The 25,881-nt window shown below is 46.3% G+C and overlaps 2 protein-coding genes across 5 annotated transcripts in view; one reads left to right on the top strand and one right to left on the bottom strand.

The window, feature by feature from the left end:
* CYFIP2 (cytoplasmic FMR1 interacting protein 2) overlaps window positions 1-25,881 on the top strand; it is a 125,201-nt gene that overhangs the window by 72,883 nt on the left and 26,437 nt on the right. For all 4 annotated transcript variants that reach the window (XM_046666411.1, XM_046666410.1, XM_046666409.1 and 1 more), the window contains 3 exons: window positions 14,811-14,954; window positions 16,710-16,800; window positions 17,914-18,044. In XM_046666411.1, the coding sequence (XP_046522367.1) occupies window positions 14,811-14,954; window positions 16,710-16,800; window positions 17,914-18,044 (366 nt within the window). The remainder of the gene's footprint in view (window positions 1-14,810; window positions 14,955-16,709; window positions 16,801-17,913; window positions 18,045-25,881) is intronic.
* On the bottom strand, window positions 1,827-2,501 carry FNDC9 (fibronectin type III domain containing 9). The gene has a single exon (XM_046666415.1). It carries the CDS (start codon window positions 2,499-2,501, stop codon window positions 1,827-1,829), a length of 675 nt encoding a protein of 224 aa, XP_046522371.1.

Here is a 25,881-nt window from a genome sequence, read left to right as displayed (position 1 = left end):
AAAGAGGCAGTAGTGAGACCCAGGCGGAAATGACTGCGAGGATATTCATCTTTATTTGTTCGCAATTGGCAAGGATGCAGGTTAACACAGACCTGGTGGGGCTGGATGCTGGGCAGGGGCTGTCTGGGGAGGACTTCACTGAGGTGAGCAGGGAAATGGGTGTGTGGGGCTTCTCGTCTTGGTGTCCCATCTCCTCCTGTTTCTCGGCTGATTGATTGCAGTATTGTCCTGTGATTCTGGGATGTTGTGCTCCATAAATATAAGGGATTTGCAGACAGGAAGTGGTTGAGGAGGTGGAGCTTTGAAGGAAATCCCAGATGGCTGGAGCTAGAGCAAAGAGACAGGTCTTCTCCCATCTCTTTGCTGCTTTGCTGATATGTACACATCTTGACGCAAACTAAACCTCTCAAATGGTGCCTTCTTCTATCCTTTGCCATTCACAAGCATTAAGCACCTACTCTAGTCCTCTACATGCCAGGGATACATCAGAGATTAAAACAGACATCATCCCTGCCCTCCTCAAGTTCCATTTCCACACCCATGGTGGGGACAGGGGAGCAAGGTTCACAAAGTCTCACCAACACGATGACATATGTAGGAGATTCATTTCTTACCCTGGGGGTTGGTACAGGCCGACTAAAGAATGCCACTGTTGTCAACAACAACAAAAAAAGCCAACATTTTTCTTTGTGATGGAATAAAAATGGCCACCTTTTACCCCATTTGCGAAAAGTAAGCACAGAGGGACTTAGAAGAGGAACTGGCCGGATAAATATAACGTTGGTAGACAAAGTACTCATCTAGGTCGAGGAGCCCTAGATTTGGAAGTGTGATGAAGCAAGACAAGTTCCCACCGCTTGGCCTAAGGTGGAGCTCAGAGGGTCTTGGACTGATGCTGGGAGAGTGTGGGTATCTTCTCCAGAACAACCAATCTGGTCAAAGCAACTTTCTCAAATCAAGGGACTCTTACAGATAGCATTTTAGATAGTTCATGGACTTTCTCACAGGAGAAAGACTTAAGCTGGTGCTAATGTTTCCTTACTACCTTTCCAATGTTTGCTAATCTAATCTCCCTTTTAATCGAAGATAAAAGAGCAGGCTTTAAGCTCAGTCTTTAGTAGGCAATAGCATCTGTCAAATTTAATATTATGTTTTCATTATATTTATTCTTAGGTCTCTTCCCTTCTATTTATAGCAGGGGGCTGCTAGTTTTTCACTTTTAGAGTAATACAGGGCTATCTCTTAAAATAAAGTTTGAAGTTTTAAAAATAAGTCAATTTAAAGAACTATTGTTCGTAATAGTAAAGATAGTCTATGGTTTAAAAAAAAATGAGGGTGGGGTACAAGGTGGTACGTGATGGCCTGAAAGTTGGAAAACACTCACGAACAAGTCTCCTCACAGCTTTCTAGAATAACTCCCCCCAGTATGACTGAAAGCATAACTCAAAGAGCCCGTTCTTCAACTCACAAATTTCCTTGAAGTATGGTGTTTTATTTAAGCCATGCACATCTCACTTTCTACATCATGATATATTCATGTTTGTTTTAGTATTAAGATAATGTTTTTAATTCCTAACTGGCTCCCCCTAAAATGGACTTGCCTAAGAGGTGCCACATTACTCCCTCAGCACATGGGGGTGTATGTTTTCCAGCTTGAGAAGCTTTGTGATAGAGCAGTCATCCAACCCAGGTGATTCACTGGAACACTGACATTGAGGGAAGACGAATGAGTAGTCTGTAGCCAGAAGACCTACTGCTTAGGGGGGCAGTGGCGGGAGGGGGGGCGACTTTAGGCTGTATGATGCAGGCTGCCTCCTCTCCACTTCTTACTCCCCAAAATGAGGCAGTAGGGCGGGTTGGTCACCACCCTCCCTCTGTAAGGCACCCACATCCGGGGCTTCCTGGTCAGCTTCGGCTTCCGGTTCTGCTCCAGCTCCGGAGTTCTTGCGTGGCATTTCCACCAGGGGGAGCCCCTGCAGGTCTTCCTCCCTCTGACCGAGAGCTGGGGCCTCTTCTGGCCATCTCACCAACCCATTGGCTTCCTCCATGTGACCAGCTCTGTAAGACCATCGAGGCTCATGGCAACGGATGCACCAGAACTGGAGGCAGATGAAGGCTAAGACGGCTGTGAAGCAGGCCAGCAGAATGGCCATCAAGACCCAAAGGGAGATTTGGGGGTCCACCAGGGAGCTTCCAGCAGCCAGTGGACTCTTATCCAGGGTGTGGAACATGGTGCAGTAGTGCCTGTAGGGGAATGCAGCCTTCTTACAGCTGATGCACAGGAAGTAGAGAGTGGAAGGGGCGAGGTGTTCCAGCACCACGGAGCTGATAGATCGAGGCACCTTCTCCTCGTGGTGGAAGCTGTAGCGAAGATAGCCAGAGAAGATGCTGTTCCAATTGGGCCTATACATAATATGGTAATAGTCCTCCAGGCAGGGCTCCGAGGACGACCAGGAAATGATGGCTCCCGTATAAGAAACGTTCCCAACCTCGATGTTCATCCTGATTCTGAAATCAGAATCAAAGTGAAGAGTAACTTATCCCCTTATTTAAGTACTTATTTATCATAATCATAGCTGCCATTTATTGAGCATTCCAGATGAGCACTGATATTGCCCCATTTTACAAAGAAATGGGAGTCAAGAGGTGACATTACTTAGCTAGGCATAGCTAAGAAATGGCAGAACAAAAGTTCAAATCAGGTTTGTCTCATACCAAAGCTGGAGACCTTCAGGCTGAAAAAGATGCACCCACATCCCCTAGCCTCATGCTGCCCTGGCTCAGATCCTTTAAATACAACATTGTTCCCAGCCCTGGAAAAAGAGAAGAAGAAAGGCAATAAAAGGAGAAATCAGTACAAACTCAGAGTCCCCATGTTAGTTACCACAGGTCTGTGACCTCCAAGTCAGGCAATTGTTTCACCTAAAATTTCCTTTCTGGACCTCTGGCTTCTCCAAGTGCTGTGAGGTCAGTCATCTAGAACATTCTGCCCACTGCTTTTTTAGCCTCCCAGTTCTGTTGCTCATGGCAGGAGGAAATTTGCTTTGTCACTCATTGGTAACTGATTTCTCCCCAAAGCCTCTGCTCATAGTTTGTTTGTTCAAAACCAGAGGAACCCAGGAAATTAGTTTCCTAGGTCAAGATAATCAGCTCCCGATACAAGCATAACTGCTATTTAGTACTACTGTACTGTGAGCGTTAATAATGGTGATAACCTCCAACAGTTAGCTAGCAGTTGCTGCGTCACAGGTCATGCTAGTTGCTTGGCATACAATAATAAATTTCATTTATTTTTCATTGCACCCTCCGAGCTAGATCCCCCTTTTACAGATGAGCAATCTGAGGTCACTCAGTTAATAAGTACAAGACTCAAAGCTACTTTACCGCCAGATTTCCACATGCAGGGCTGCTGGGTTTAGCAATACAATGTTATCGCAAAACGAGGTGCTGGTGCTAAGACCCACTTGCTGTTTTTCCAGACAAATCAAATGAGCCCTCTTCAGATGGCCAGCCCTCTCGCTTTGGTAAGAGAGCACCATCTTTAAGCTTCTTAGTTTCTCTTTAATTCCCTTTGAGAGATACAGTTCCCCTCCACTGAATTTCCCCTGAGCTAAAATTCAGGCACAGCCGTATTCAACCTGTGCCTGCTCATGTACAGGTCTCACGCAGCTCTGTTCTCTGCCCCTCCTCTCTCACACGAAATACAGGTTTTATTTTAGATTGTGGTGACATAGTAAAGAAACAGTCGATCCGACTTTAACCTGAATTGGATATTACGCCAAACTGATTTCTCTTATGAGCTGTTCTCTCTCCTTCCTGCCTCCCTCCAACCTTCTGTTTTCGTGCGCGTATTCCTAGAGTAGTGGAGGTGCAGAAAGACGCACAGCACTGAGTGATTTTCCGATCCTTGTTTTTCTTCTCTAAGGATGACAGTGAACTGAGATGCTCAGGAAGGGGAATAGTTCCTTTCTGTTTGGCTGGAAATTTCTTCCCAGAGAAATAGGTAATGAAAGGGACGAGACAGATGTGCTCAGATCCCTCCAGGCAAGGTCATTGCAAAGGAGACAGAGTATTTGTGCCCCTTCTCATACACTCCCTCCGCTCCACCCCAGCACCCCACACATCCCTATAAATATGCTTCTGACTACAATGAAAAAAGATCTTAATTCATTTACTTATGATACAGAAGCAACGGCCTTTGTAAACCCCTTCCATCCGGAGTGATCAGGAATCCCATTTCTTGTCATGAATCAGTTCTCCTATTTGCCTCGTATCTGCCACTGGCTGTCTTTGCACACTGAGTTCCCTACAGCAGACATTTTTAAGAGCTTTCTGTGAAGATGCTAGCAGCATCCTCAGCTTTTAGGACCAAGTCAGTTTCCCTTATTTTTCTTCCTCTGCTTCTGTTTCTAAATTTCCCCAGTTTTTAGCTATTCATATTACCATTGCCTGGCCCTCCTCCAAGCAGAGTGTGAAAGGAAAAGCCATTTCCATTTCCAAGAAGAGCCATTTGTGTCCCTTACCTGATGCTTGTAGTGGATCTGGTTAATGATGGATCTGGGTAGAGCGCAGCTCTCAGAGGAAGAGTGGACCAAAGCTGTCAGAATGGTGCCTTCTCCCCTCCTGTGCTCTGGGCTCTCCTTGGTGTCTCTCTCGCCACTGTCTGAGTAATCCCACTGTCGCCCCCAACGCTCACATTATTCATTTCTTCAGATCAGCATCATTCACCATGGCAACCAGCATGCATCTGTACGCACGATGCTGTCAGGGACCAGTCTGGAAAGGCTTTTGCCCAGTGAGAGGAGCTCTCATCCCTTTGGCTGAAAAAAGGCAAACAGTCTCCTGCAAACTCATCCTCAGAATGGTGCTAATTCTTCCAAGGCTCCTAAATTTTCTCTCTAATTGGCTAGTTATCTTTTTCTTTTTGCCCCCTCTAGACCCTCTTTGGACAATGGTTTCAAATGCAAAGATGCCCTTCTCAGTTATCCCACAACTAAAACAGTAATATCATCCTCATCCCCTCCTACCCGCTCCCCCCTCAAATTCTGCCTTGCCTCCTACCCACCCTTAGGTCCTCTTTTTTCTTTATTCTTGTCTCCTGTGGCACTAGTCAAGACTCTTTATTTTCTGAACCTCAATTCCATCATCTCTAAATCTGTGGGTTTGGGCGAGATCAGGACGGCAGATAGAATATTTGAATACTACTTCTGCCTAGTCCTGAACCCGTGTCAGGCTTGCTAAACTATCATGGCACTTGTGCCGTGGGGGTTTGAGTGTCCCCCCAAAATTCAGGTCCACCCAGAACCTCAGAATGTGACCTTATTTGGAAATAGACTCTTTTTGGATTTAATTAGTTAAGGATCTCGAAATGATATCATCCTGGATTTAGGAGAAGCCCTAAATCCAGTGACTGGTGTCCTTATAAGAGGAAGGAGAGGGAGATTTGCACACAGAGGGATACAAAGGGAAGAAGCCATGTGAAGACAAAGAAAGAGACTAGAGTGCTGCTGCCATAAGCCAAGGAATGCCAGGAGCCACCAGGAGCTGGAGGATGCAAGGAAGGATGCTCCCCTAGAGCCTGCAGAGGGGCCGTGGCCTTGCTAGCACCTTGATTCCAGGCTTCTGGGCTCCACAACTGTGAGATAAATGTCTCTTGTTTTAAGCCACCACATTTGTGGTAACTTGTTCTGCAGCCCTAGGAAACTAATACAGCAGTCCTTCCAACTGGGCTCAGAAACACAGCCTCAGAGTCCTTCTCAACACAGGCATCCCAAGAAGCTGCTTAACCACTCAATCAGTTGGAGTTGACACCAGAAATGGAAACTGTTTACTGTTCCTGGGTTGGATGATCCCCAAAGTTCCTTTTCTTTCAAGAATCCTGACTTTGCTTCCTCGCCTGTTTCCATTTCCCATAAAGGTTTATCTGCCTCTGAAATTCCACCCCTTCCTGTTCCCCTCAGCCTTAAAATAACATGTTGCCACCGTTCCGTTGGGGAGACTCCAGAGCGTGTCTGAAATAGAGAATAAAGTTCAGCCACCAAGTTTGTGGTCATTTGTTACGGCGCCCCTCGGTCGGATCGATTTAGACCTGAATTATTTTACACAAATGATGTGTTTTAAAAAGTCAGCCTTTTTCTTCTTGGTTCTTGGTCAGAGTATCCACGTGAACCTAGGAAAATCTCCCTGTGATAATCAGAAAGTTATGGGGCGTTGCCTGGTGAGCCAGAGACCCTCCCCGGGCCAGGGCTCTCTGTGCGCCTTGGAGTCTCGGGATGTCCGTCGTCCTCGATTAGACACTTGTTCCGTGGCTTTCCTGCGGCGTTTGGCCTTTCCAGGGGCCTGTCTGTGATCTGCTGGAATGCGTGCTGATGATGACTCCCTGCAGAGCGTAAAAGCATCCTCCCCACAGAAAGGCCAGGGCAGCAGTTTGCAGGTGCCTTTTGAAAAGGTTATTTTGAGGGGAATAAAAATACCAGAGTTAGGGGCCTGTGGAGTGACGAGACAGAACTGAAGCCTTTGCCACCGAAAGTGGGAATTTATTTTTAATCCTCCTGGATGCCATTTTGACACTGAGCTTTTTATTTGAGAAGTCGAGACGCTCAGAGAACACGAGGCCTAGAACTTCTCTTGTCTCACAGATTCCAGGAGAAGGGATGGCGTTCCTCAGGCTGCGCACCTGATTAGTGGCACAGTCAGGAGTGGAAACCGAGTCCCTGACTCCGAGTCCAGGGCTTGTCCTGCTCCTCTGGGCTGTCACCATTCACCAGCAGCACCCAGAGGAGCCAGTGCAGCCCTTGGTGAATGAGACAGATCCCCTGGGGACACTTGCTCAGGAGATGGCACCCCAGCCCAGCCCACTCTTTGTCCTCAATCAGGAAGAACCCTTCTGTGGGATCCAAGTTGTAGCCTCTTCAGCTGTCGGGCCAGGAGGTGCCTGGTTGGTTTACACCAGTGATAAATTACTGCCAGAGGACATCAGCCAAGAGCGGGGTCCCTGAGTCCTTCCTGCAGGTGGCAGTGAAGGAATGATGTCAGGGCACCCAGAGGAAGGTAGTGGTTCAGAGTGCAGGTCCTGATACCCCCAGACTGGGTTCACATCCTGCCTGTGTGGCCTTGGACAAATTCCCTGACTTTTCTGTGCCTTGATTAACTCTTCTGTAAAATGGGAATATCAATAATACCTGCCTTACAGCGTTGTTGCAGCAGAGAGATGAGCCCATCTCTGTGCAGTGCTGGGCTTAGGAGAAGCAGCTGTTATTACTAAGAACAGAAGGTCAGTGGCTCAGAGCCATTTCCTGAGTTGGTTGTAGCTTCATCCAGAGGCTGTAATGGGCAAGGTTGGCACCCTGGATGGTACTTTCTTCCCTTTATTTTTATTCTTAAAACAGCTTTATTTTTTAAAAAAAACATATATGCTTATTGTACATAAATTAAGGAATATAGAAAAGTTCAAAGATGACAGTAAAACTTGTACAGCTCAGAAATAACCACTAAGAACTTTTTGGTGCATTTTACATATGTTTTCTCGTTTTACCCATGGGGAACTCTTTGAGGTAGGCCCTCTTATCACCATTGTACAAAGGGAGAAACCGAGGCTCGGAGGGGTTCATTAACTTGACCGTGAGCACAGAGCGAGGTTGTGGCAGAGCAGGGCTCAAAGCCGAGGTCTGTTGGTCCAGAGCCTGAGCTCCCAGCTGGCCTCTCGGATGCGCTGCTGCTCTGCTCGTGCTGTTCTGCAGTCAACAATGGTCAACGAGAGCTCTTTGCCTTGTGTTACCTTCTCCGGAGAGGTAGAGACAGGACTTTGCTGTTTAGTGGATTCTAGGATGATGGGAACAGGCAAGGAACTTAAAGACCTCAGAGAGAGCATCCAGCCACCTGAATGTAGCCGGCAGAGAAAACATTAAATACGTTTGGAAAAATATGGCCAGCAAGTGTTTCCTCCTCTGGAGTCTGGAGTCCAAGTACCCCTGCCTAAGAGCTCTGTCACTCAGGGTTAGGGGTGACATTGAATCTAAAAAACCTTTAGCAACTGCTTCAGGATTCAAAATTTGCGTATGAGTCAAAACTTTAAAAATATTGTCTAAATAAATTATATAGAGTCTATCATAAAACCGCCTTCTGAGTGATAGAGATTGTGGCACAAATCATCCCTTAAATTATGCTAATAATTTCCCATTAATGTTTCGGTCTTTGGAAATTGTTGGTGTGATCTTGTGTTTGGTGTGGTCATCACTTGCTAAGTGATGCCCCTGTGAGTCAGGATTTGACCTTAGAAATTTATCCTACTCTGGCAGTGCCTTCCCCATTAGGTCATGGTCCATGGGACCGAGGACCCAGTGCTTTGCTGCAGCAAGCTGGGTACGTCACAGCTGGGGCCATTCCTGGGTGCCAGCACTTCCCACGTAGCCTGACCAAGGGAGTCTGTCTCAGCACTGAGGACATCACTAGCAGTGCCACCCCCCACCCCCTTCATGTCTGCGTGGTCCCACTCCCAGGCTACACAACATTACTTACCCACCAGTCTAGAAGAATTTTGGTCATTTGGCAGTGTGTACATAAGGCAGAATATCATCCTGTATTTCAGGCAAGTCTCTCACTTCATTTGGGCTTTCGATTCCTCCTCTGCTAAATGGGGATCACTGTGCCTGCCTTCCCTGGTCTAGTAGGCTGATAACGGCCCCCAAGATAGCAGGTCCTAATCCTGGAACCTGCAAATATTACCTTATTTGGAAAAAGGGCTTTGCAAATGTGATTAGGTAAAGGATCTTGAGATGGGCAGATTATCCTGGATTATCAGGATGGGTCCTAAATGCCATCACAAGTGTCCTGAGGAGAGGGAGGCAGAGGGAGGTGACATGCATACAGAGGAGAAGGCCAGATCTCAGCAGAGAGATCTGAAGATTGGAGTGATGCAGCCACAAGTCCAGGAATGCTGGCAGCCACCAGGAGCTGGAAGAGGCAAGGGATGGGTTGTCCCCTAGAGCATCTGGAGGGAGTGTGGCCCTGCTGATGCCTTAATTTTGGCCCAGTGATACTGACTTTGGATTATGGCTTCCAGAACTATGCAAGAATAAATTTCTGTTGTTTTAAGCCACCAGGTTTGTGGAAATTTGTAATAGCCACAGAGAACAAATATACCTGGGCAGTTATGAAGGAATTATGTAAAAACATTCATAAACAGAGAAACATTATACACTTACATATCATCATATGGTACAGATTATTTACAAAGTGATAGCATTGGTTTCCTCCAAAAATTTGGGCATCTCTAAGTATTATAGGGTTGATGTGGTGTCTCTGAACAAGGAAGGCTCGGTTCCTGTTCTCCGTCTTGCCTTCTCCAAAGGACTTTGTTAGTGAGACAAGAAAGAGAAGAGCATCATTTCTTGAGGTCTCTACAGCAACTCCCTTGGATCTTTCAGCCTCTGAGCTGAGCAGGCCAAGAAGGAAACCCACATATTGGAGACCCAGCCCTCTAGATCAGCAGATGTCAGTAAGGGACAGACAGACACATGAGCAGTTTTACCCACACCCTAGCGATGGATTTGAACCTGTCGCTCAGGAGTTATCAGTGCTTTAACCCATCATACCCTGTGATCTTTCCCAACAAGGACGGTCTTCCTGTTTTATTCATTTACCCGAGTCTTTATTTACCTGCAGTGGTTTCAGAGAGTTGGCCCGCAGCTCTCCAACCTGAATTAGGGAGCTGTGTTTATGTGCTGATGGTGTTCAAATTGCTCAAAGAACATTAGAGAAATTGTGACTAAAACAGGAAATTATAAACAGTTTTAATTCCCCTTGGGATCTGTGAAAACAGCAATTGTGATTCCAGAAAGCAGAGATGCAAATTGCTTGCAAATTCCGTTTGCTAAATAAATAGGCCGCATTGTTTGACGTGGCTGGCCTTGTTTACCATCTGGTGAGAGATGGAGGCCTTCTGACTAAAAGTCCATGTACAACACTTAAAAGTGGTTAAAATCGTAGCTTTTATGCTACAGATATTTCACCACAATTTTTTTTAAAGTCTATATACAGATACAGTGCCCAGGATCTGCAAGATCAAACTCACTCTATTTGTTCTCTCCTTAAAATAGTTTTGCCTTTTTCTAAAAAAATGCACATCTGTGTCTCACGTTAATATGGCTCTAATTCCTGAATCAAGATTGTTTATTTCTTCAGCTCTCATAAAGTTATCTGCTTTATGCAGTGTAGATTGAAACAAGCTTGATTTTAAGTGAGCCATCGTAAAAAAGATGCATAATTAGTTTCTAAAGGCAGGCCCAGAGTTGTAACCTGACTCAGTTAGTAGGACTGGTTCAGTGTAAGAGATTTGTAGCAAGTTTCCAGTGTCTCAAGTCCTGTTGCCTTCCTGTTTTTCTTTGCCAAACCTCAGAAAATGCCCAGGCTCCCATATTCCCACATTTTCTCAATAGGGCCCAGCCTCCTCCAGAGCCAGCAGGTCAGATGGGTGCCCTCCGGGGGTGCATGTGCGTGTTCTTTCCAGCATGCGTGTGCGTTTCCTCTTGCATGGGTGTGGTGTATCTTGGGGGTGGGAGGGGAGTGAGGGGAGTTTGTTGACTTAGGACAATTTTGAATTCTGCTCATTTCATGCTGGTCCTTCCTGAGCTTGGGCCATCAACTAAGGCCTAAACTTCTGGCCTAGACCAGAATCCAAGACCAATGAGGGGACGTCAACAAGAGGGCCCCTGTGTGCACTGAGCAGGTCTGTAAGGGGGATTTTTTGAAACCCCCTTAACAAGCATGGTAAAACAATTCCAAAATTATTCACCTCCTCTACCTAGAACTGGGGAGGGCTGCTGAGCAGTTTCCATCCACTGGAATACATTTTTATTTGTGCTTGCTTGGAAGTGCTAAGGGAATCTTGGTACTAGAAGCTCTTTGGGTGGGAGTGAGAGTTAAGAACACTGCTAAGAAGGATGAGCATCCAGGCAGATGGCATTGCAGCTTGAGCTTCTGAAGGGAGGTTAAGGGCATCTCTTCCAACCCTGAGCCCCAGGCAGGGTTCCTTTCTCTCAACTCTGTGCAGTGTTTCTCAGCCTCCACACGGACACTTGCAGTGGTGAGGGCCTCTACCCAGCACAGTCTGTTCTTGGACAGCCCTCATTGTTATAATATTGTCACTATTGAGCAAAATCTGCATTTTGGGTACATGCCATCTCCTGGTCCCAGCTGTGACCTTGGTCACATCCCCATGTGGGATAAAATTGTACCCTACGTATGTACTCCCCTCTCCACATTCAGAGACTCATGACTGTAGCCCAAGCTACTGGAAGAAATTTGACCAGGAAGCTGTGTTTTCTTAGTCTTTATTTACCGAATCATCAAACAAAGTAATATTAATGGCTGTCGTTGCAGTGAGTGCTTCCAGGATGCCAGGTACCATGCCCAGTGCTTTATATATGTTGTCTCATTTAAACCTCCAACAACCCTATGGGAGTTGATATTATTATCTTTACTTCGGGAAAACCAAGGCTTAGAGAGTTTAAGTAATTTGCTGTAGATCATCTAGCTAGTAAATTTATGGACCTGGGATTTGAACCTAGGTCCACCCACCCCGGAGCCTGTCCTGTAGACTCAGATAAAGCAAGAAAAGAAATCAGCAAAGTCAGGGACCAGCCCAGTGGTGTAGTGGTTAAGTGCAGCCCAGGCATGGGTTCAGATCCTGCGCACAGACCTACACACTGCTCATCAAGCCATGCTGCGGCAGCATCCCACATACAAAGTAGAGGAAGAGTGGCACAGATGTTAGCTCAGGGCCAATCTTCCCACCAAAAAAAAAAACCCAGAGAATCAGACAGGAAAAAAAGAAGCTGATTGCTTTATGTTCCCTTCAGGGATATCCTTTTGAAAGCTCCCTGCTGCTCAGTAATTCCTTTTATAGGATATTTGAAAGGAGAGAAGAAGAATGAGAAGGTAGTCCTGGCAGTTCATGAGCCTTGTCAGTGCCCCTCATGGCCGTGAGCACATCAGGTCACCATTCCCTCGTGCCTGTATAGGCTTGAGCTGCAGCCGTCTTTGGGAGAAAGTTCAAATCATGGTTTTGTTTTTAATCTTTGTAAACAAATGTTGGGAAGTAAATTAGGTTATGATATAGCCCAGTAGGGTTTTTTTTAATTTACTTTTTTATTGAGCTATAATCATATACACTAAAATACAGTGTCTTAATCAGTTCAGGCTGCTGTAACAGGAATACTGTAGACTGGGTGGCTTCACCAACGTTTTTATCACCTAGAAGCTGGGAAGTCCGAGATCATGGTGTCAGCAGATCGCATGTCTGGTGAGGGCCCACTTCCTGGTTTGCACGTAGGCTGCTTCTTATATCCTACATGATGGAGAGCAGAGAAGGAGGGAGCCAGCTCTCATTTGTCTTCTTACAAGGACGCTAATCTCATTCGTGAGGAATCCACCCTCATGACTTAATTACCTCCCAGAGGTCCCACCTCCTTCTGCCATCACAGTAGGGGTTAGGATTTCAACATTTGAATTTAGGGGGATACAACCATTCAGTTTGTAACGTATACAAAATCCTAAGTGTCCGTATAGTTTCCTGAGTTTTGGCAAATGTATGCATCGGTGTAGTCAGCCCAATCAACATGTAGGGCATTTCCGTCACCCAGAAAGTCCTCCCGGGCCCCTTTCTAGTCAGTCTCCTTCCCCAAGCAGAGGTAAGCTATGGCTTGTTTGGTGTTTGCTGTATACTCCTCCCTGCAAACAGATTAGGACTTTGATTACAGGGCCAGAACTCAGATGCTCTCTTATAGGAGAGTGACGCCTCCTATCATTTTGTGCTCTTGTCACCTCGCTCACCTCACCCTAGTCCCAGCCTGTTTGACAGGGTGGCCTGTTACAGAGACATGAAAATGGTTTGCTCCACACACAGTCGATTGTGTGGCGTGGCCTGGCCCCACGGTTGGCTAAATCAAACTCAACCATTCCTGTACTTCCAGGATTTGGTGAACATTGACTTCAGTGAACATCATGGTTTTAAGTGAGTTATGTTCCCCTCCTTACAGAAACAATTCCTCCCCCATAACATTGAGAATTCTCTAGTAACTGCATTAAGATATCCCTCCCCCGGGTTCAGGCAGAGTCTACTGTGACAGCCCATCAGCGTTGCATGCGGACGCTGCACTTTCTCACGTTCCAGGCCTCCCGTATGCAGGCATTAGCTTACCAAACCGGCTATATTCAACCTGCTGGAGGGGTGGGTGTTCTGATTCCTCACGAATCCGTGTTATTAGTGAGGACTCTACTTGTGTTCTTCATGGATCCTTGTTACTAGAGGGGACTATAATGGTGATGCTTGTTTTGTAAAATTTAGAATCATTTGTATTTGGTAGAACATACTTAACGCAAAACCTGATCTGAACATAATTTAATCTTCCCTCGATGGCTCCAAAGGTAGTTGAGAAGCCTTCAGTCCTTGGAAATCATCATTACAGTTCCTATTCAATTCATGTAGAATTTCTAGTTAGCCAACAAGTAGAGAATTTCAGCTAATGCAAGATCAGATGTGGTCTTCCCATATTTGCATGTTCCGTTTTACAAGATTTTTCCAATTCCAGGTAGGAAAACTACACTCAGAACTAAGTTTGGAAATGAAACCTTATGTAAACTCTGTCCAGTTCTTCAGATAAGAATTTACCTTCCAAAATCTGCCGTTTTAGGTAGAGGTTAAAAACACAGGCGTTGGAATCAGACCTACCTGGGTTCAGATCAGTTACCTATGAACTGTGTGACCCTGAGCAAGCCACTTACCACCTTGACCCTCAGTTTCCTCATCTGTGAAACGGGGCTAAGAATTGTCTGTGTCCGTATGTTTGTTGTGTGGATTAAATGAGAATACACAGGGAGGGCTTCACAAAGCCTGGCACGAGGTGCTCCATAAGTGGCAGCATTTCAAAGACAAAGTCAATGATAATTTTATAGTCTCATCAACCAGATGAGACCAATTTATGGCTCTATATTTTGGTTATATGTTCTCAGACAGAAAGAGATCTTAAAGAGGTTCTGCTAATTCAGTGAAGGTATCTCATGGGGTCCCGGGGACAATGGAGGTCGCCAGTCAGTGGCCAGGTCTCTGAGCCCCCAACCAGCACCCACACAGAACAGCTCTGCTTTTGTCTGTTTCACATACTAGTTTCCATGACATCTTTCCTTTGGACCACTACTTGGAAAGTTATGAAACCACTGATTTAGTCCATCCCGCTCATTTCATTGATGAAGAAATGGGGGCTCAGAAAACCTAAGTGATTTCCCATGCCCGCAGCAGAGGTCTTCTGACACCCAGCCCTGTTCGGTCCCAAGACCCCACCCTGTTATAGATGGAGAAATCTAAAAGTAGAAAGAAGACAATGTTGAATCAGCTTCTGAGTTTTCACATGTTCTTCCAGCCAGTTCCTACTACCAAAAATGCCTCTAGAGAAAGAAAATCATCTGTTTTACCCCCACCCCATGGCTCAATTTGTGAAAGTCCTGGTTTGTGGAGTGACAGTGGTGGGTGGCAGGAATCTCTGTAAAAAAGATATTCTCCTGGAGGTCTTTTGTCCTCTTGTGCCACAGAATCACTGCTCCATCTGGCGACCATTGCTCCATTCTGTGGTCACTGACCACACCTCTCTCCATGGCTAGCATCTTGCAACCATATTCACAGGGGTCCCCAGTAAGAGAGTGCAGGTGACATCAGGTTTCCATCCCTTCTGTCAGAGAAATATCTCCCACCAGGACTCCCCCCAGCATCCATTTGGTACTCAGTCTCTTACTTTACCACAATCTCTGTTTTCCAGCCTCTCAACATTGCCTACAGCCACATCTACAGCTCCTACAGAAACTTCGTGGGGCCTCCTCATTTCAAGACCATCTGCAGGCTCCTGGGTTACCAGGGCATCGCTGTGGTCATGGAAGAACTGCTGAAGATCGTCAAGAGCTTGGTAAGAAGGGGCCTCAGTGAGGCCTGGGATGCGCCCAGGTGGGGTTGATAGGAACAAGATCTGCTTTCACTTTTTTTTTTGGTTTGTTTTTTTGGTGAGGAAGATTTGCTCTGAGCTCACATCTGTTGCCAATCTTCTTCTTTTTTTGCTTAAGGAAGATTAGCCCTGAGCTAACATCTGTGCCAGTCTTCCTCTATTTTGTATGTGGGTCGTCACTACAGCATGGCTGATGAGTAGTGTGGGTCCACACCTGAGACCTGAACCCATGAACCCTGGGCCACCAAAGCAGAGTGTGCCAGATTTAACCACTACACCACAGGGCCAGCCCCTGCTTTTACTTTTCGCCTGGCCTATAAAATCCAATTACAGGCACCTTGGGTTTGTCTGTAGGCCTCACCCAGGGAATCCTTTGCCTTTATCCCTCTGTTCCTCTTGCCTGTTGTCTGTAACGTTTCTGTGGACATTCTGACCCATGACTTTCCCTCTCAGTTTCTCAGCCTGAGCTCACTCCTTGTATTTGATAACTGAACTCAGCAATCTTGATTTTGACATTTAAGACCTACTAATGACTGCTCATGTTCCCCTCCTCTGCTTTGTTATCTGACTTGAGCATGGCAAATCCATGACACATGGGCTGTCATTCCTCCCTCCCATGCCCATGGCAGACATCTCTAATCAATCACCACACTTCTTCCCCGTGGGATTTCTTGCTAAATGCTGCTACCAATACTGCACTGGCCTCAAGGGAATTCTCTATCCCTTTGCCAACATTCTGTACCCACCCCAAGTATAGTCATCTGAACCTTCGTTTAATTTCCCAGAACACTCTTGAAGAAAGGCTGAAACATTTAAACAAGATTTCCCTGAAAATTTGAGATGACAAAAGAGAAATAAACAAAGTAATGTATAACCATGTCAGGATTAGCAAACAGGATTGACCTGCTAACTCCAGTCATCTGGTAGCAACTGTGTGGAACCAACGGTTGTTATGGATTGTGAAGCTAAATCCAGAGTTAAACAGGAAAATGTGGTAATTGATTAAAGATGTCTGCCTTGGACACAGGAGGGATGAATATGCCATGTATTGTCCATGCTTAAATTAGATAATGCATCTCAGTCTCCACAGCTCCCTGGCCCCATGTCATTTTAGCGCTTTATCTGGATCTTATGTAAGTACCCCAACCCCAGGAAGGACCCCATGCCTAGAAATTGCCCTCCTTGAAGTCCATAAGCCCAAAGGAGTAATGAGAGAGTGCTCTTTTCTGTCTTAGAAAGGCCCATTTTCCCTTATAAAGGGCAGTGGGCTGTCCCTCGCCTTTAGGGGAGAAGCTGCTCCCTCCTTCCAGGGAGCGGTACCTTACTGTCTTGGGCAGCTTGCTGGGGGCTTAAACAACACATGTTTATTTCTCACAGTTCTGGAGGCTGCAAGTCCAAAGGCAGGGTGCAACCATGGGCAGGTTCTGGTGGGGACGATCCTCCTGGTTCAGGCTGCCTTCTCACTGTGTCCTCACATGGCAGGGTACTAAGCCCATCAGGAGGGCTCCGCACTCCTGACCTAACTACCTCCAAATACCATCACATTGGGGATGAGGGTTTCAACATACGAATTTAGGGGGACACAAACATTCAGTCCGTAGCACTTCCCGCAGGTCCCAACAGAACCCCCTCCACCCCAGTAGCCCACATTCAGTCTGGAGATGCACAAATGCAGCAGCAGAGGATTATTTCACTCCTCGTGTGCTCTTGTTTTGTCAGCTCCAGGGCACCATTCTCCAGTACGTGAAAACGCTGATCGAGGTGATGCCCAAGATATGCCGCTTGCCCCGGCACGAGTACGGCTCCCCAGGTGGGTGATGGGGAAGCAGGGGCAGGGGTGGTGCTGGGAAAATCATCCAAACCCATCCCATGGTGGGAAGGGGCCTCTGGCCATCTGCCTTGGAGTGTCTGCTCCTCTAACGTCAGGGAGCTGGCAGAGCACTGGCTCTGCATCCTACCTCTGCCCCTGGCTAGGTAGCCTTGAGCCATTTCCAGTCCCTCTAGGCAATACTCTTCCATCAGTGAGGGTAAGTGATGCCTGCTGGGCCTGCCTCACAGGACTGCTGGAGACTGGAGGAAGATAGCAAATGGGAGAGCATTTAAATAATGAATAGAAGTTTACTTGTAAAAGTCTTCATTAGCTCAGCATCTCCAGGATTTCTTCCTCCGTTTGCCCAGTTAGGAGGAGGCAAGTGCCCAGGTGGTGGTACAAAGTGACATTTCTAAGGTGAGTCAGGAAACGGGAGTTTTTGCCACCCCGCTTCTGGGCAGAGAAATAATTCTTTCTTTCCCTGATAGTGAATGGAGCAGAGGCTGAATTTGGAGCCTGGGGAATGGGGAAAGATGGAGTCTATGAGTTTGGTACCTGGTGGTTTTTTTGTAAAACCACGATGTCAGATGCTAAGTCAGTGTGATTCAGAATAGGAAAGGGCTGGGGTCAAAAGCTCGGTTTTCAGTCCTGGCTGCCCCACTTACTAGCTGTGTGACTATGGGCATGCCACTTGCCCTCTCTGCGCCTCATCTGAAAACAGGGGTAATAGTAGCTAGTTCATGGTATTGTTATGAGTGTTAGATAGTGCTGATAAAGTGCTTAGCACAGTATCTAACACCTATAAACAAATATTAATTCCTGTTATTATTAGGAGTTAAGGCGACTTTTTAGAGGGACTAGGAAAGATTCAGGGCTGCTATTTGTGTGTGTGTGTGTTTTGGTTTGTTGCAAAAAATATTTGAGCCAGCCTCCTGAGCTTTCTGCCTACTGAGCCCTGAGAGAAGTCTCACCCCTGAGTCCCCATGTAGAGGGGTGTATGGTTTGGCCTTTGCAACCCCAGCGTCAGGTCCGGGGCTGTTCCTCATTTGGCACTCCCCATAAACCTGGCTGAGCTGTGTCCACTTCCCGCTGACCACCCCCTTCATCTTCCAGGGATCCTGGAGTTCTTCCACCACCAGCTGAAGGACATCATTGAGTACGCAGAGCTCAAAACAGACGTGTTCCAGAGCCTGAGGGAGGTGGGCAATGCCATCCTGTTCTGCCTGCTTATAGAGCAAGCTCTGGTGAGTTCTGATCCCAAAGGCATTGGCGTGTCTCCAGGCTGGAAGGGACCCACACCCCAACCAGATACTTGAGGCCCCTCTAGCGCACCCTGGCCCGGAGGCCCTGCAAGGCAGATTCATGTTCTTCCAGTGTGGGGCACGCAGTACTTCTCCGTTCCATCTTCAGACAGCTCCAACCTTTCGAACACTGGGAGGAACACAGACCCTGGAGTGAGACAGACCTGGGTTCCCATCCCAGCTCCACCTTCACTGGCTGTAGGATCTTGGTGACCCATCAGAGTCTTCGTTTTCTATCCACTCATTAAACAACTCCTCCTTGGCTGCCCTAGGCCAGGCACTGTGCTGGGGGATATAGACATAGCAGTGGCCAGTCCCTGCCTCGTGTCCTGTACAATAGAGGAGAGACCTGCACTGAACAAGTATTTGCAAAGAAATGATGTGTCTACACTCACAGCAAGTGCTATGAGGGACCAGTGCAGGGTCCAGCAGGAGCATAAAACCAAGAACCTGGCACGGTCTTGGGGGTGAGGGAGGTGACCTGGAGAATGACCAGGAATCCGCCTGGTGAGCAAGCAGGACAGCTGTTCCAGGCTGAGGGAAGAGGGTGTAGTGCCATCTTCCTTTGTTGTGATGGGAGACTGATTCTGCCCTTCGGGGTAGTTTAAAGGCTGAAAGGAGGTCACACACGTAAAGTGCCCGCAGTAAGAACTAAACAATTGGTCGTAGTTATCATAATGAGCAAAAGCTTGCCTCCCTGTGCTTCCACCTCTCAGGACCACACAGAACTAGCACACTTTTTCCGACCTGACTGTTCGCCTGTATCCGCCAGCGCTCAAGGTTTATGCACAGAGGGTGCGTCCTCCACATTCTTCCCAGTGTGCTCAGTTTGTCTCTGCTCTTCTCCATGTGTGGTGTCCTTAGGTGGGCCCAGTCCTACAGGCATGGGGTAACTGGTACAGCCTGAGCGGTGGCAGGAAATAAAGAGAGATCTTGCCCTGGGGAGGCCGAATCCTCAGGCGCAGCGGGACTGTCTTCTGGCATCCATTCCTGCATTGGTCTCTCCATATGCTCATTCAGCAAGAGGGCGTTGAGAACCCACTCGTTACCTGGCGCAGTTCTAGGTTGTGGGCAAATGGCTGTGAATAAGAGAGACACATTCTTACCGTTTTTATTCCGGAGAGGGAGACGACTGAAGAAGTGTACAACCAAAGACTGCGAATTCAGCTGCTGGTCCTTGCTATGGAGGAATAAACAGGGAAATAGGATGGGGAGGGATGGGTGCCAGGAGGGATGTGCTATCTTTGGAGAGGATGGAGCTTGATGTTGTAGAAACAGAAAGAACCACACAGTGAGCTGGAGTGAAGAGGCAAAGGGACCAGGTAGGACTGAGGAGGGAGAGGCAGGTGGCCGCAGCCCCGGGGCTTGTGAGCCACTGCAGGAAGCCATTGAAGCGCTGTGAGATGGGGGGGGAAGGTGGGAGAAGGCATCTGATTTACTCTTTTTAAAGGCCCTTTTTGCCATTGGGAGAAGAATCAACTGGACGGTTAATGAAGGCCGAGGCTGTGTGCACTTGTCCAGTCCAGGGATCATCTTGGAGGCAGGAAGCACGTGGAGAGGGAAGGGAAAAGAAAGGAATTAGGAAGGAGATGGAACAAAAGTAGAGAGAGATGGGAAGGAAGTGATAATAGCAAGAGCTCAGAATAAGAGCCCCAGAAGATTCTTGCCTCTCATTGTCTGTGACCTGCAGTGAGCTGTTCACTCCATGCTTCGGGGTCCCCATCTCTGCAACAAGGGATGTGTACCCAGTGCTCTCGCAGACCCTTCCCACCAGAGCCTCTGAAATGCGCACTGTTTTACTCATCCTTTGTAAGGAGTAATTGCCTTTCTGTTCCCCTTCAAATGGACTCTCGAGACAGCTCAGTGTTCCGCTTTATGGTGACAGGTTTTTAACATGGTTCAGTGGGTCTGGGTTGCTATGGCAACTGAGCCTTCAGAAGTCACAGGGATAAGGAAGAAACGTTGCTCTGCTCCAGGCCTCAGGAAGATGAAGAGAAGCTTCAGGGGCTCCAGAAGGGTGGAGGTGGGAGAGGACGGCCATGAGGCCTCAGTGCTGACGTGTCTTCTGTTAGCACCTCCTCTCAAGAGGAGCTGGGACAGTGTCGCTTGTGCAGACCCCAAGAGGCAGATTATTGATGGGGCCACAGGAAAGGAGAAATTTTTCCCAAGCATCCCTGCCTGGGTGTTCGCTTGCATATATCACTGAGGACAACAGGATACTCAGGATCAAAGACCTTCAGAGCTGAGGGAGGGAGACCCCAACAGTATATGTGTTCCAACCTCCTGCATTCGTAAGTGAGGAAATAGAGAACCAGAGAGGGGAGCAACTCTTGGGGTCACACAGCACATCAGCAGCAGAGGGGGAAGAATGACAGCATAGGTTTCCAGTACTGATCCCAGCCCTGGGCAGAGGGTAAGACACATAGCAAGGATCAGGGCTCCCCAAAGCTGTGTGCTATGCTTTCTGCTTAGACAAGTGGGGCTAATCCCCAGGCTAAGATGATGCTTTCTGAGTTTAGAATGAGGCGTGAGCTTTCTGGAGCCTTTTGGTTTATGAAGCTGAAATAAAATAAATATTTAAATGACATAACAATCGTTCTCATTAAAGAGGAGTACTAATAGGAAAAAAAAGAAAGCAAGGAGGAAAGGGAGGGGAGGGGGGAGGAAATAAGGAAAGAAGTAAGCATTAATGGCCATCCATAGGGAAAGGGCTATTTCAACTGGAACATCCATTCTTATAGGAGGACTCGGAAGCAGTTAAAAAGAATAAGGTACTAGAGGAGCTTTGCACATACTAACATAGAAAATAGTGAAAGACGTAATGTTGAGTGAAAAAAAGCAAGTCCTAGGACTAGATACACATTGTGATGCCATACATGTAAAATAAACAAATAAAAAATAAAACTCACAAAATAACCCTGCATTTGGGGCCAGCCCCGTGGCCTAGTGGTTAAGTTCACACTCTCCGCTTCCACGGCCCAGGGTTTCACCGATTTAGATCCTGGCTGCGGACAAGGCAGCGCTCATCAGGCCATGTTGAGGGGGTATCGCACATGCCACAACTAGAAGGATCCATAAGTAAAATATACAACTATGTACTGGAGGGATTTGGGGAGAAAAAGCAGAAAAAAAAGAAAGAAGATTGGCAACAGTTGTTAGCTCAGGTGCCAATCTTTAAAAAAAACAAACACTGCATTGAAAAAAATTTTAGAGAAAAACGTACCAAATAATTCAGTCATTGTCTCCAGGTTCAGGGAGGGAACTAGGATTAGAGGTCCACAGGGACTTTCGCTTTGTCTGGAATGTCTGATATTTTAGAAGGAAAGTATATTCACGTGAGGTCACATGTCCCTTAATGATGGTAATGCGTTCTGAGAAATGCATCGTTAGGCAATTTCTTCATTATACGAACATCATAGAGTGCACGTACACAAACCTAGATGGTATCGCCTCCTACACACCTAGGCTGTATGATACTAATCTTATGGGACCATTGTCATATATGTCATCTGTCATTGATCGAAATGTCGTTATGCAGTGCATAACTATATTATTATTGAACTAAAAATGAATTTAAAAAATAGAAGTAGTGTATAATAGCTTTAGAAAAACTGTAAGGATACCGAAAAGTACAAAGTGAGAAGTCTTTTGCCCATTTTTCTCCTATGTCATCTTTTTCTAATAGATTTGCAGGGTTCTTTCTGGTTGTGGGTTCCATAGAGATGTATATGCTATGAATACCTTCTCTCATTCTGTGGCTTGCCTTTTTGTTTTTAACAGGGATTATTAATATGTCATTAACTTGTAAGTGGAGGGAATATAAATTGAAAAGGTTGATTACTTGGGCAAAAGTATATTTTTTTCTTTAAGTTAGGTGCTTATAAATGTTTCTCAGAATTCAGGGTGCAGTATTAGTACAGAAACCCATATACCTAGGAGCGGGTTGTTGGGTTGCTTCGTGTTTTTAATTAAGGTCTAGCATATATGCAGTAATATATGGAATATGCAGGATTCTCACTGCATAGACTAATCGAATTGTCTGTTTTACGTGGATGGACATTTGGGTTGTTTACAGAGTGCCACTGTTAGGAATAAAGACGTCGTGACTATCCTTGTACATTTCTTTTGGTAGATATATGCACTCATTTTTATTAGGTAAATTTACCTCATCGTGGAATGGCTGGGTCAATGTGTAGACATATGTTTACCTTCAGTAGATACTGCCAAACAATTTTACAAAGCAGTTGTACCCGTTTATTCTCCCATTCAGCAAAGTATGGAGTTAATGTCTTCGCATCCTCATGAACACTTGGATTTGTCCATCTTTTCAGTCATAGTTATTCTGGGGGATGTGTGGTGATATCTCCTTATGGCTTTGATTTCCCTGGTGACTGATGATGCTGGACCTTTTTCCATATGGCATTGCTATTTTGTCAGCCTCATTTGTGAAATGCTCTTCAATATTTTGCCTGTTTTTTAACTGAGTTATCTTTTTCTTATGGATTTGTAGGCATTATTGATATATTATGGAGCATGTATTGCAGATGTATATCTGTGGCCTGTCTTTTGATGAACAGAAGTTCCTAAGGCTTAGTGTATTTATCATTTTTTTCCCTGTATGGTTGGTGCTTTTTTGACTTGTTTAAAAAATCTTCGCTACTCTAAAGTCAGGAAGATATTTTATCTCTGAAAGTTTTAGAGTTTAGCCTTTCAAGACTTAACAGACCTTTATTCCCCTGGAATTGATGTTTGTGTTTGGTGGGAGGTAGAAACCCAGTTTTCTTTCTTTGCAAGTTGTCCCAGCACCACTGCCTGAGAAGACCACCTTCTCCCCTCTCTGCAGTGATCTGGTGTTTATCAAGCAACCACACAGTGTCTGGTCATGGCAGGCTCTTAAATATTTGTTGGGTCTAATCTGAAATGAATCAACATTTGTTAAGTATGTATTTAGAAGTCTGGTATGTTTTTAAAGGAATTCTGCTATTGACGACTAGTGTTTCCTCCACTGTCTCCTACCCTGAGAAATCATAAGGTTGTCGTCAGGGAAATACTCCACAGTCAGCAAGTTTTTCTTCAAATTTTGTGTGGTTTTCGGGCCATCAGTCCATTGTTTGTTATGCCACCACTCACCAGAGGAGGGCCCTATTCGTTCATGTGAGCAAGGGAGGGCCCGAGCCCCGGGGAAGGAGGCTGCCCTTCTGTCTGCATTTTACTGCAGGGCCTCCCGCCGAGGCCTTGAGTGTTCTCTGCCTTTGGCCCTGTTGTTTGTTTCTTCTCCCTTCCTTATAGTTGAGTGGGCCACGGTCACACTCTGGTCAATCATGAGAGCGTTACTTCTCTTACAGGAGGCGAGGAGAGTCTGGATCCTAACTCACAGAATCAAATGCTGTCAGATCTGGGAAAGCTGTCAGAGGCCATCCAGGGCACTGACATTTTGGGCCAGATAACCCTTTCTTGTTGGAGCCTGTCTTGTGCTTTGTAGGATGCTGAGCAGCATCTCTGGGCTCTACCCACCAGGTGCTGGTAGCACCCTCCCTAGTTGTGACAACCAAAAGTGTCTCCAGATATTGCCTAATATTCCTCCGGAGGACAGAACCTCCCCCTGTTGAGAACCACTGATCTAGTGCAGTTGCCCATTTTGCAGCTAGGAAACTGAGGCCCCAGAAAAGAGATGACCTTCCCAGGGTTACAGCTAGTGCGGGAGTTGGGGTGAGGACCAAAGGTCCTTATGGTCAGCATCCTCAGTGACAGAGAGCTGCTCCCTGAGCTCTGCACATTGCCATGTTGGTTTTTGTATTAGTTCCAGCTCCGCATGTGACCACCTCTATGTCCTGCTTCCTCTTTATAGTCCCTTTTCTTTATTTTTGCTTTTCTTATTGCATATCTGAAATAAATTCATTGCTTGAAACCCAGAAAAACAGAAAGAAAACAAAAGCCACATTGCTACACTAAGATAACCACTGTTCACATTCCACAGGATATCCTTCCAGATGTTTTTATGTTCCAGCGTATTAATATTAATTTTTCTCATGTGTATATTTGCTTTAGTTTATTTGTTTAGTTATAAAAGTAATATTCACCAAACTGAGAGGAGTGGTTACCTCCATGGGGTATGAGCAGGGGCAGGAGACGGGGGTCTTCCACTTTTTACTTTACACTCTAAATTGTTGTTTGAATTTATTGCTTTTTTCCTTTAAGAAGAAATACTCACACACTTAACAAATGTAAACAATCCTGATGCTTGGGAAGTAAAAAGCAAGAGCCCAGCCTCCACCACCATCTCAGACCCTCCCTCCGTGTTCCCACCTCTACCAGATCCAGGGTTATTTTGCCCCTCACCCTGAGAAGAGACTCCTGCATGTCCCCAGGATGCGCATTCTGTCCCTGCACCCAGGCTCCTTGAGCAGCGCCCTTCCACCTTTGCATATGAGCATTTTCTCAGCCCAGACCCAGAGCCCCGTGGTGTCCTTGATAGAAAATGAGCCAGGCTTTGTAGAAAGGAGGTGACTCCCAGTAATACCTTTCCTTTCTGTGACTTTACAGTTTTTAATTATTTTTACCTCCTTTCAGACATGTCCTAATCTGCAAAACAAACGTGCTAGGCCTGTCAGCATGTCAGGTACCTGGCAAAGATGGTCAGACAGGTATGAGCTGTGGCCTCTGCAGACAGGACCGAGAGCCCCCATGGGCCAGGCAGTGTGTGAGACTCCAGGGCTCACAGATCGTTGATCACAGTCCCTTCCCTGATGGCGTCATTCACCGTCTATACCCTCAGTCTTCAGCATAGAGAGTTAACCCTCCAGGGGGTGGGCAGGATAATCTCAGAGCTTTTAACTATTTATTTACTAAAAAGAATAAGAAAGAAATTAAGCCTCCTGTTTATATTAACACACTTTGAAAATGACAGCTGTTCAGAATTGATAAAATAAATACTTGTCAGTTGAGATGTTTGCTCAGAATTTTACTGATGAAAGTGTATGGTCAGAAAAGTTTGGAGAGAGCCAGCCCTGGTGGCCTAGTGGTTAAAGTTCAGCACCCACTGCTTCGGCGGCCCGGGTGAGTTTCCCGGTCATGGAACCACACCACCCGTCTGTCAGTTGCCACACTGTGGCAGCGGCTCACAAAAAGAACTAGAAGGACTTACAACTAGAATATACAACCGTGTGCTAGGGCTTTGGGGAGAAAAAAAAAAAAGAGGAAGATGGGCAACAGATGTTAGCTCAGGGTGAATCTTTCCCTGCAAAAAAAAAAAAAAAATGGAGACCACCGGCCTAGGTCCACAACAACAGAATGAAAAATGGCCTAAAACAAGAATTGATCTGTGGGAACAGAGAGGAGAAGATGGTGGAAAGATTTCCTGGGTGAGGGTCATTTTTGTATCCTCCACACCTAACACAGGGCTCATTATCTATGGCCTAAATGAATGAGGGAGGCGCGTTTCAGCTCAGTCATAGATGATGAATAGAAGTGTACCTGGTTATCCTCTAAAATCTTCAAGATACTGCCGTTCAGTTTGAGACAGAATCACCTTTATCCAAAGCTACCTCAGTCCTTGAAACGTGCCATGCTCATTTCATTAGCCTTGCCAATAATCGCCAAGAAATAAGAGCTTGGTGATTCAATTCTGTGTTGATGACTTTCCTGTGAGGAATCCCAATGGGTAGAATGCCTTGTTTGCTTTACTGAGTGTTACTGTCCAGTGGACATCTCCGAACACTTGGGAGGGAGTGTCGGGGGTCTCAGCTGCGGCTGCTCATTAAAATCACACAGAAAGCTCCTA

The sequence above is a fragment of the Equus quagga genome, chromosome 7, assembly GCF_021613505.1.
Source record: "Equus quagga isolate Etosha38 chromosome 7, UCLA_HA_Equagga_1.0, whole genome shotgun sequence".
Taxonomy (NCBI): domain Eukaryota; kingdom Metazoa; phylum Chordata; class Mammalia; order Perissodactyla; family Equidae; genus Equus; species Equus quagga.
This window is presented reverse-complemented; position numbering and strand designations above follow the sequence as displayed.